Source organism: Vicugna pacos, chromosome 12 (genome assembly GCF_048564905.1).
Source record: "Vicugna pacos chromosome 12, VicPac4, whole genome shotgun sequence".
Classification (NCBI taxonomy): Eukaryota; Metazoa; Chordata; class Mammalia; order Artiodactyla; family Camelidae; genus Vicugna; species Vicugna pacos.
In genome coordinates, this window is record NC_132998.1 from 48,597,782 (window position 1) to 48,610,327 (window position 12,546).

Here is a 12,546-nt window from a genome sequence, read left to right on the forward strand (position 1 = left end):
TGCTAGACATTGAAATAAACATGTTAGTTTTTAAACAAAGCAATTATAACATAAGCTTTTTGATCACCACTTAAGAGCCAGGCACTGATCTAGGCAGTAAAAATATAACAGTAAACAGGATGATACCTGCCCTTTTAGGGCACATTAAGGGGATAAATATAGAACATAAGAGGGGGGCAGGTGCTCAATGGTGGAGCACACACCTAGCATGCATGAGGTCCTGGGTTCAATCCCCAGTTCCTCCATTAAGAATAAATAAATAAACCTAATTACCTCTCCCCCGAAAAAAATTAAAATTAAAAAAAGTAATAAGATGAGAGGATAAATATTAGCAAGTAAACAAAAAGAGCAAAGACACATATACTTACACTTTGCCCAGCATAATCTAAAGCGCTTAATAGATATCTCATTTAATTCTTACAACCCTGTGAAGTTTTACCATCCCATTGTACGATGCAGAAACTGAGGGACAGACTGGTTAAGTAATTTGCCCAAGGTCACACAGCTAGTGTGGCAAAGCCCAGGCCCTGGCTCCAGGCGCCAGTGCCACACATGTACCCTCTTCATGAGGCTGCCTTTCTGTACACAAAATAAGTCAGTTTCCAACTGTGCTAAATGTTTTGAAGGAGATACATCAGATGAGTGTGACAGAAAAGTAAAGAGGATGGAACACCTGCAGAGGGGTCACAAGGATATAGGTTTAGAAGGGGCTTCCAGTTCAGAGACTGGGAACAATTGGACTTCACTTCTGTTTTTATTTACTTTTTTTTTCCCTCTTATTTCAGTCACCAGTTCCAGTGACCCCCAAAAGCACACGACGCACACACCGAGAGACATTTTTCAAGACACCTGGCAGCCTCGGGGACCCCGTCCTTAGGAGAAGAGAAAGGAATCAGTCACGAAACACCAGCTCAGCGCAGAGGAGACTCGAGATACCCAGCGGCGGGGCCGACTGACCTGACGCTTTGCCCGGCAGGGGGTGGGACAGAGCCCCCTGAATGTCGTCTGTGTTGCAGGTCACGTCCTAATGCAGAACAGAAACCAGGATGCAAACCACCCGGACTTCAGCACGCATCCTTCCTCTCTCCCACATCACTGCTTCCAATGTTATCTCCCTGTCATCATGAAGCATCTGTTTTCCTGAAAATCATTGTTATTAATCATGCATTTAATACCAGTGCGAGTCCAGACTCTGTGCATGGTGTCACCGTGAAAGCAGCAACTGACTTTTGTGGTTTTGATTCAAGATTCACTTTATTGCTGGAAGTCGATTAGAACAACCTCCTGAAGCCTTGTGGGTTTTGTAAAGGTGGCAGGGGCAGGGTGCGTCTAGCACTTAACTAGGGTGAGAGTTCTGGGCACATATTTCCCCTCACCCTGAGTAGATGTGTGGTGAGAGGAACTTCCTCTCTGCAGTTTAAGAAAGCTACTGCTTCCTTCGGCTTCATCAGGAAGCCAACTTCAGTTGTGAATCCTATGGTATTATTTATTTTGTTCCTGAAATGGGATCGAGTGCAAAAAAGTTTACAACTACAGCAAAAAAACACATGTGTTTCAGGGTGTGACGACATGAATGTTGATACTTTTTTCCTATAATTTGCCCTGCACTTATTTTACAACCTAGTAATAATGTGGATAAATGTCTACACATGACCAATGTCAAGACCAAAATACCTGTGAAGGATACACTTTGCTCTAGTATAATGAACTGTGCTCACCCTCTCTGGGCATGAGACCATGATGAACTCTAGCAGCCGGATAGCTGCTTCTCATTAACTATGTGAGTGGTGAAGTCTTACTGTTCGTTTGTAAAAATCCGACGATGATCAGTTTCCTTCACTATGTGCCTCTGTGGGTTTTTTATTTAAATGTTAACTGTAGAGTATCGGGTATGGGGTGCCTTCTAACAATTGTTTATTGAATTAATCAGGATGGTAGAAAGGAATTATCTGGAAAATTGGAACCTGGTCGGGACTTCTGGGTAGGATTGTCAAGAGTGACGATGTAGAAATTGCTATAGGGTGATAGGTGACATTTTAATTTTTTTTCTTTTACTTTTTTTCTTCCTGTTCGGAAGGGTAAGAGGGAAGATGGACATGTTATGTTCAGTATCCAAGAGTGGTATTCAAACTAGAGTTATTTTTCAGAGTACTTCTACAAAATAAGAACCAGGAGTGCAGGGGTTCATTGTTCTAGCATGAATACAGTTCTGCAGACTTACACAATACCCCTCTGTTAAACTGTGTGACTTTAGGGTTTCATGAAGTTGCCAGATTAGATCTTTGTGTCCCTAGATGTACTGCTGTGTTATTCATTGTCTCTTCAGAGCAAATGGCTTCCTCCCTCCCTCTCTCCCTTCCTGGTTTCCTTCTTTCCTTCACACTTTCCTTTCTTTATGCCTTTCTCCTTTTTTAAACTTCTTAGATATGGAATCTCAGTGCAGGATTTTATTTTATTTTTATTTGGGGACCCAATAAAATGTTCTATGAAAGAATGAAAATATTAATTTAAGAGACTCCGGGAGTCTGAGTAAAGTAGCTTTATATTAACTACAGGATAATATTAGCCTTATTACCCCCACAAGGTTTTTTTGAAGACTTGAGGTAGGTAGCCAGATTAAATAAATTTGCTATTATATACAATGTTTGTCAACACTAAACTTTTAAAGTTTACAAGATGGTATTTTTTTCTCCCTTTTTCACAGTCTTCTCTAGAGTTAAACAGATAAAAAGTGTTATTCTTATCATGAGCTAATCTAATCTAACTGCATGATAAAGATTACCCTGAAATGATATGATGGGTTCCCGATCAAAACAAAAACATGCCTTTTTCAAGTAGATTATAAGACACGCAGCGTGTAAATCTACACAGGGTGTGTGCATTTTAAATGTATCATGCTTAAGCCCTTCCACAAAATATTTTCACTTGAGAGGTCTACGTTTAGATGAAAACAGATTGATTTTCTCCTCACTGTCATGGGAAGCCCACTGATTTAACTTCTCTGCTGTCTTTTTTTTTTTTAATTCGGTTCACGATATGACCACATAAACCTCAGAGAATTCACAGTTCTTGAGAGGTGTTAAGAGGCAAACCCATAAATGAGACTATGATTCTGCGAGCAATAGAAAACCAAGAACAAATTCCTTTTGTATTCAGTCCTTACTTCTTCATGTGGCTCTGTGATGTGTGAAAATAAAATCGTAATGTAGTGGTTGTTTCCGTCAGGAAAGTCAGTCTGTTTGTTAAAGAGCAACTGATGGTACTGGAGCAGCTAAGCTAGATTTGGATATTGGGGTAGTGAAGAAGCCGTGGCAATCTTCAGTCCATTGCTGTATAATTTAGTAAAAGAAAAAGAAAAAAAAAAGATTGTTGGTGATTGTGCTAAGGAAATGCAGCTTTGAGTTGGCACTGAGGGAGGCGTGGGTGCCCCACACCGTCCAGGGTTTTTGAAACCCTTTCATTCTGGTACAAGAGTTGGGGGTGTAACTTTTATACTTGAATCTACCTACCAAGTTTACATTTCTCAATTCCTTTTTGTAAGGTGCTATTTCTGTATTTAAATAATTTTTTCCCCTAATGTAAAGCTGCTTTCTGCTTTATCTTATTGCACTGCTAGTTTTATGTAGGTATTAATTTTATTGCTGCATACTGCTTTTTTCACATTACTCAGCTCTGCTATTTCTTCTAATGGCTATATGATCTACATAATTTTTCTTTTAGAAGAATTGTTTTTCTTTTAGAAAAGTATTAAGCTTTATAAAATAGCAATAAAAGTTAATTCTTTTCACAAGTGATGTTGGTTGCGTTTGTTGGTGGGCTTTTCTGTGGGGACCAATTTCAGTAAAACCATTCATAGTTGCAACACAGCCACCCAAGCCTTCATAAATCCAAGTCAGAATTTTTTTGCTGAGAACTTCCGGTGGTTCCCAAACGCCAAAACTTACTGCATCAGAATCACGTGAGAGCTTGGGAGGGCTGAGAGTTTATGCTATTGAGCTTCGGATTTCTACTGGAGTTAGAATCACTGGAGGTTTGGTGCTTCCAAATGATCCTGATGCGATTCCAACATAAGAGTCACAGGTGAATGCAGACCACCACCCTGACTTCCCGTGGTATCTGCAACGTTACATGCTTCTCAGCCTAGCAAATGCCCACGTTTAGTTCAAAGCCAGATTCTGCTGTTAACCCTCACTTAAATAAACCTCCAGGCCGACTTAGTCTGACATTCCTTAGCTCGCTGTTATCTCCAGAGTCAGTCAGGTTGCACGGTTGTCAGTCTCCCCTGCTAAATTGTGAAGTGCTGGGGAAGATAACAGCTTTGAAACCCCAGTATCAAGCCCGAAGCTTGAGACTCAGTAAACGTCCCCAAAATGATGCATGGAGGCACCATAGGACACCCACCCCCGCCAACAGAGCTTACCCCTTCGCCAGCCTCCAGCGGGCTTTCCGTGGGTACCAGCTTCAGATAAAAGATGCACAAGCCTTCCTTATTCTGTGACCTCTTTCTCCCATCACATCACTTCTTGTCCCAGTCTTCAGCCTTCATCTTAAGATGTATATAAAATAGCCCAGGATATATATATATAAAATAACCCAGGGTAAATTTGCTGCTGCACATACGCCAGGATTAGGATTTTACCAGCAAATATTTAGTGGCATGTTATAACGGCCCAGCTGTATTGCAGGCATCCACCATTATCTTCTCACACATGCCTGTCTTTGTTGTCTTTTAACGGTGTAAGCGGCGCATTGAACAAACAGGAAACAGGACCCATGGGGTAACTGTGAAAGCAACTTGGTTTTGTCTCCCAGTGTCCCTTGAAATCTGGTCAATGAGGGTAACCCACTCACCCTTGTAAAACAGTAGGTCAGGTGCTGTGACCTCCCTGTTACTGTAAATAATAGAAGGTCTATAGTCGTTTGAAGTTACTAGGACAGTCCTGGTTCATTACGCAGAATAAGCATGTAAAACTTCTTCCACTAGGGCTTTCTACAGCCTGGTCACTGCTGATGGTCCTTTGTCTCTTCTCTGCTGGGCGTCTCTCCTCTCGCAGTGTGCTGGCCTAGACTTCTGTGCCCAGCAAGGTCAAAGCAGGGGCGGTGGGAGAGGTGAAGACAGCAGGACATCAATGGTTTAACGGGCACTGTCGTAAGTAGGCTTCCATACAATGGGACTTGGCAGATGTTGGAGTTGTTTTGTGCGGACAGATCTGCAGAAGCTTCAGCCTGGGGACACTTGCCTGAACTTCCTTGGATGCAAGCAACACATTTCCTCCAGCTGCTCTTCCCCCGCCATCTCTGGTTTTCCTGCCATCCACTCCACATAGCCAGCTGATGGGGCAGGATTTAGAATGGTGCCAGGCTGGCTCTATCTGCCATTAGCCCCCATCCAATGCCCTTTGACCTGATTCTTGGAGAGAAGGCCCAGCCAAACTCAGTGTAGCTTCTCCCTTCTCCCTTCTCCCGCCCTGCCACAGCTGCTACCCACCCAGATCCCCCAGCCAGTCATGCACGGGAACATGTCTCCAACTGCAGGCGAGAGGTGAGGCAGGCAACACCGCACACCTCCTCTTAGTGGATCTAGGGGGACAGAGATGAGGAACCACAGCAAAACTGTCCAAAGAATCTCTACCAAACAACAAGGTCCTACTGTATAGCACAGGGAACTATATTCAATACCTTATAATAGTCTATAATGAAAAAGGTATATATATGTATATATATAACTGAATCATTATGCCATACACCAGAAATTAACACATTATAAACTGACTATACTTCAATTAAAAAAAGAGAAATCACCAAATTCATTTCTATTTCCATTTGTTCAACCCTTTCAAGGCTCTTTCAAGGCCTTGTGGGTGAAGGAGTTCCATAGTGTGTAATTGGTTTGCAAAAACCTCCTCTGTCCACATTTTGGAATATTTACTGTAATCCACTGCTGCAGCCAAGCTCACCATTTAACATCCTGTTAAACTAGTTATAAACTTCCACTGTCCAAGATTTGCATTTTCCTAGATGACTGTTATGGCACTTAATATCTCACCCTGCAGAAATTAATTCTGGATAGCTATTAATTTGGTTTTTTGTATTAAGATCAGTTTGATTAGTTCAATGTCCTTTCTGCCATGAAAATGCTTCTGAAATGAGAAAGTCCTGCTCAAAGCTCAAATATTTTTCTTCTTTTCATTTTCTCGTATTGATGAGTCACTGAAGAAGACACCACCAAATGGTCAGAGATCACATTCTGGTGGAATGGAAGAATTATAATTGTCAAAGTGTCCGTTCTGCCCAAGGTACTGTACCCAAATCTTTGTTTGTAAATAGCACCATGGTAGTCTTCAATTTGGGACCCTCTTCTATATCAGCAGCCAATCTCTCCCCAACTGTGCCCTGAAGAACGAAACTATTGATAGATACTCGGAGTCAAATAAAGGTGGGCAATTATGGTAAAACAAAAACGGTTAACTTTTTTTAACTACAGGATTTGTTAGGGCCTTAAATTTGTGAGAGGAAATACAGTAGATAAACAAATTCTTTAAAATGGGTTTGAGAGAGGGACGCTTTTTTTTTCCTTAGAGCACCTTACAAGAATAAGGTTCAGCAGACGTTACTTTGAGAAGCAATGAATTAATCTACCACATAACCCTCTAAAATTTTCTTAGTCTTCACTGAAAAGAAAAAGGATATTAGCTTCTTAGAGACCACAGATACTTCATATCTGTAACCACAATGCCTGCCACAAAATGTGCACACAGTAAAAAACTGGGGGGAGGCACACTGGATGGATGAGTTAACACAACTACCGTGGACCCGTGAATCAGCTGGACAACAGGCACGCCGACCCCCGACACAGCTGAAAATTCACATATAACTTAGGTTCCGCCCCTTACACTCAGTTCCTCCATATTTGAAGTTCCTCCACATCCTGGTTCTGCATCCACATATTCAATTGACCCCAGATTGTGTAGCAGTACTGTAGTGTCTATTATTAAAAAAAGAAAATAATGTGTGTCTAAGTGGATTCACACAGTTCAAGCCTGTGTTGTTCAAGGGTCAACCATACATAATATTTTTAAAAACCCTTAAAGGACTTTCTCACTGCATGATTCTATGTACATAACAGTTATTTAATAAATCATTGTGGTATAGCTTGTTTTTTGTTTTTAGTTTAGATGAATGACCTCCACTGTGCCATCAACACATATAAAAACGGATGGAATTGTGACAATCCTGCTTCTAAACCTCCAGTGGCATTCCAGGCAGCATCTCCCTGACTCTTAGCATCCCTTCCCAGTCCTTTCACAGTCTGGTCCCAACTCGCCTCCCCAGCTGTGCTAGATATTGTCTACTGACAGCAGCCTTTTCCATTCCCCTTCTGAGTCCTTCATCACAGAATGTGGAAGCCTGGGAACCACTTTTCCAGTTCCCCTGGCTATTAGGTTCTAGATGAGCTTCTGTCAGTTAAATGCACTCATTGGAGATTTGGTATAGAGAAAGGAAGCTAAAGCTCTTCTTCCTCTTCCCCTGGAGCAACTCATGAACAGATCACAGCAGACTGAGTTTTTGTAGCAGCCATTCTTTATTCTACTGTCTAGTCCAAGACTATGTACCAGCTGTGATATTGGCAGTGGGTTTCACACTGGTCCCAACCATCAGGAAGAAACGGCATCCCCCTCCAACCTGTAGCAGCCGTGGTGACACAACCTAAGCACTTTACAACAACCCCTATTTCTGCTTTCCATCCCTTCCAGCAATTTTATAAGCACTTAATTCTCCCTATTAAAACCACAATCCCGTTCCTGGGCATATATCCTGAGGGAACCTTAATTCAAAAAAGATACTTGCACCCCAATGTTCATAGCAGCAATATTTACAATAGCCCAAACAAGGAAACAACCTAAATGTCCATCAACAAATGACTTGATAAAGAAGCTATGGCATATTTACACAATGGAATACTACTCAGCCATAAAAAATAATAAAATAATGCTGTCTGCAGCAACATGGATGGACCTGGAGATTGTCATTCTAAGTGAAGTAAGCCAGAAAGAGAAAGAAAAATACCACATGATATCACTTATATGTGGAATCTAAAAAAAAAAAAGACAAATGAACCTATTTATAAAATAAAAACAGACTCACAGACATAGAAAACAAACTTAAAGTTACCAGGGTGGGAAGAGAGTAATAAGGGATAAACTGAGAGTTTGAGATTTGTAGATACTAACTAATATATATAAAATAGATAAACAAGGTCATACCATATAGCACAGGGAACTATATTCAATATCTCGTAGGTAAAAAAGAATATGAAAATGAATATATGTATATTCATGTATGACTGAAGCATTATGCTGTACACCAGAAATTGACACAACATTGTAAACTGACTATACTTCAATTAAAAAAATATATATATTTTTTAAAAAAACGTCCTATGAGAAATGCCTCTAATGTCAACACAAAGCCCAGCAGTCTCACCCCACCATGCCTCCCTCCTTCTCCTCCACCCACTCTGTCAAGCATTCCACTCTCCGGGCTCACATTCTTCATGTTCTTTTCTGCATCCGTGCCTTTGCACCAACCATCCTCTCTTCCCAAAATGCCCTCCTCCCAACCCATTTCTCTTACCCTATCAGACTAACTCTATGCATCTTCCAAAATCCAATTTAAATGTCCCTCCCTTGGGAAGAATGAGTTGTTTTCCCCACCACGCTGGGAGATCCTCCAAAGCAAGAACTGAGTTTTTCTCATCTAGTGCCTAGCACTGTGCCCAGTGAATACATGAATAAATGGTCAACCAAGCTGACAGCTACATATTAATGCACCCTAAGTTATCAGGACAGCCGTTGCTTAACATGAAGGGCAACATGAAAATAGTGAGTACAATAAGCAGTATTTTCTCACCAGAATCAAATTATGCATAGCTCCACCTACCCTACCTAAATCACGCTAATCATTTATTCACTCCATAAACATTTACTGTTACTATGCAAATGGCAGTAGTCTCGGGGAGGGGGTGCAGTTTTCTTATCTCTCCCTTCCTTTTTCTCTTTTTAATAATAACAGAGAATTATAGATATATAGTGCCAAAAGGAAACTTGAAAATGATCATATTCACTCTATTAAACAGAGGGGACATAGAAGGGATGTAAGTGACTTGGCCTGGATCACACAGCCACTTAATCACAAAGCCGGACCAGAACACTAGACTCTGAGTAACGCAGTCCAGCACCCTTGTCCTACACAATGCCACTTATCAAGTGAACACAAAATCTTTTAAGGAGTGGTCCATACAAATCTATCCAATTTTCAGGATTTTTTTTAGACCCAGAAACTTGGGTTTGCAAAAAGTTGTGACTTTATTTCCCAGGCAGCCCTCTCTTTGCAAAGCAAGCTGAAATTGTGCAAAGCAATCTTACCATCTGACATGGGTTTTGGGAAATGCAAATGGAGGTAGAGAAATGGAGGTGGGAGGAGGGCATTTTAGGCAGAAGGAATGTCTGGTGCAGAGGCACGGATACATTATTACAATTGTTCTGAGATCTTTAAAAATTTTTATCAAACTGTTACAACTTTTACTGTTGACTATAAATATTTAGAGAAATAATAAAATAATAAAACTAATTTTGACTATGTGATTTGAAACATTAGAAACATTGAGAATTAAAGTGTTTTATTTCTTTATAAAAAACTTACAAAGAATAGTTTGAGCAGCATTTAGCTTCTCATCCTTACATTACAAGGAGAACTGATCATTTGTTCTATGTCTTGATGGATTATCATACTCCTTCCTAAGTTTAGATCTGCTTCCAAATTTTATCCTTTGTATATTCCATGAATTCCATGAAATATCTCCACGAGTTCATTTAACATGATGTTCTTGCAGGCATCACTCTCTCTGGGGACATCTTTATCCTTTTCATCACAGTCACTCTCCTCACTTATATTGATAAATTCACCTTCATTAAGTTCCTCTAACTGCATCAGACGGTGGTCAACGTCCCCACTCAACTATTTCTTCCTAACTACATTTATGTTCAATTCAAATTTCCCCTCTAGGATTGTTGCTTTTTTCCCTTCTTGGCTTCACTTTCATCTTTCTTGGCCAATTCTTTTCTCTAAGTAATTAATTTTATTAGAATATCATGTGCTTGTATCATGGGGAAACACAGAGGCAACTTGGCGCATGAACAAGAGAATTTGAAAGAAATGACATGATTGGGCATTGGTCACAACGGCATCTGTTGTTTATATACTGATCTATGGACTGAAACAGGGAATTTGCACTTTTATGCAACTGCTCACAGTGAACATATCATATCACAGTAAAGGAAACTGGAACCATGTTACTGAGGGGCTAATGTTATTTAACTAAACTGTGGTAACTGACACGCCTGCATAACAGAACCATACAAACCAAGGACTTCTTGTATATATTCTGTGATTGAAACTCATTTCTAATTTACTCCTTCATTCAAACTTCTGGCAGAAATTAATCTCAGTTAATTCAGAATAATATCAGTCAATTCAGCGCTCCCTCAACATACACTTCCTGCCACTCTCTGGAAGCAGTACTTTTAATGACAAGTATTTAAAAATGTAATTCAAACAGGCTTAAACAAGAAAGGGCCTTGTTCCATCATTCAAAAATCCAAAAATGACAAATGCTGGAGAGGCTGTGGAGAAAGGGGAACCCTCCTACACTGCTGGTGGGAATGCAGTTTGGTGCAGCCACTATGGAAAACAGTGTGGAGATTCCTCAAAAGACTAGGAATAGACTTACCATATGACCCAGGAATCCCACTCCTGGGCTTGTACCCAGAAGGAAATCTACTTCAGGATGACACCTGCACCCCAATGTTCATAGCAGCACTATTTACAATAGCCAAAACATGGAAACAACCTAAATGTCCATCAACAGGTGACTGGATAAAGAAGTGGTGGTATATTTATACAATGGAATACTACTCAGCCATAAAAACCGACAACATAATGCCATTTGCAGCAACATGGATGATCCTAGAGAATGTCATTCTAAGTGAAGTAAGCCAGAAAGAGAAAGAAAAATACCATATGAGATCGCTCATATGTGGAATCTAAAAAACAAAAACAAACAAAAACAAAGCATAAATACAGGACAGAAATAGACTCATGGACAGAGAATACAGACTTGTGGTTACCAGGGGGGTAGAGGGTGGGAAGGGATAGACTGGGATTTCAAAATTGTAGAATAGATAAACAAGATTACACTGTATAGCACAGGGAAATATACACAAAATGTTATGATATATCACAGAGAAAAAAAAAAAAAAAGAAAGGGCCTTGTTTGCTTATAGCACGAAAAGCACAGAGGTAGGACCATGATTCCAGCTCATTTTTACTTCCGTTCCTTCGGTCCTGCGTTACTTCTTGCAACGTGTGTCTGTTTTATGCACAGGCTGCAGCTATCACAGTTCCACTTGAGCCAAGTACAAAGGAAGAAAAAAAGAAACTCTTCAGAAGTTCTTCCAGAGGAGTAAGAAAGAACTTTCTCAGAGTTTCCCAGAAAATCTCTCCTCAGTTCTTATTGGCTCAAACTGTGTTATATGTCCATTTCTAGACCAATTACTGACAAGGGATATAGGATTACCTTCATTCCGTTGAGACCTGTCTTTGGAATTGAAGTACATGGGCTCCTTAGGGTGGAACTGACACTTGAACAAAATTTGGGTTCTATTAGAACGGAAAAGAGCAGGAAACTGATGCTAACTAGGAAAAGCAATTTCACTACAGCCCCGCCCCTCCTCCCTGCAGGGACACATGGCATCAAGGCATGGGGAAGGACAAACTGGTTCTCAGTCCTGATCTGTTCAAACTGACATCAGCTCAAATGTACATGTTTCCTTCCACTCTTTGGTCCCTATTACCTTTGTGGCATCCACTGTGACTTCCTTGGACACCAAGTCCATCCCCCCTGGCACTCTCTCTGCTGGGCCTTCCTCATCCCACCACAAGGCGTCTCCAAGTCTGCTGGTTCTCAAGCCCACGTTCATTCACCACACCACTCACAGCCCCTAGGAAAACCGCTAGTCTTCTAGGACGGTGATCTTTCATCTGCTTTGAGCACAACTCAGAGGCCCAGGAGAGGCCTGTGCGGCTGTCTCTGAGTCTCTCTGCTAAGACGGTTTCAGCTAAGACTGGGCCATGGTGTCAATTTTGTTGAGTCTGCCCCTTTGAAGCCACCATTTGTAAAGCTTCAACTTGATGTGCAAAATAATTAGCTTTACAACCTTGCAAGGCCACTCCGGTACAGTGTTTCAATCCTTTAGAGGGCAGAAATCTTGGAGAAACTCTTTGTCTTATACACAGAGACACACATGAAGGTGTTTATAGTTCCATTGCTTGCAACAAGAAGCTATTAATGGACTAAAGTTCCACGACATGGATAAAGTGTGATCTAATCATATCCTATGCTACTATTCAACACTTTAAATGTTATAACCAGATCTAAATGCATCAACATGGATACAACTAAAAAACATAACGCTGAGTGGGAAAAGT

General features: G+C 40.8%; 1 protein-coding gene across 1 annotated transcript in view; it reads left to right on the forward strand.

Annotated features, from left to right (window-relative positions):
• E2F7 (E2F transcription factor 7) overlaps positions 1-3,778 on the forward strand; it is a 34,522-nt gene extending 30,744 nt beyond the window's left edge. Inside the window, exon 13 of the mRNA XM_006197849.4 lies at positions 786-3,778. Within this exon, the coding sequence (XP_006197911.1) occupies positions 786-956 (171 nt within the window). The 3' untranslated portion in view covers positions 957-3,778. The remainder of the gene's footprint in view (positions 1-785) is intronic.
• The last annotated feature ends 8,768 nt before the right edge of the window (positions 3,779-12,546 follow it).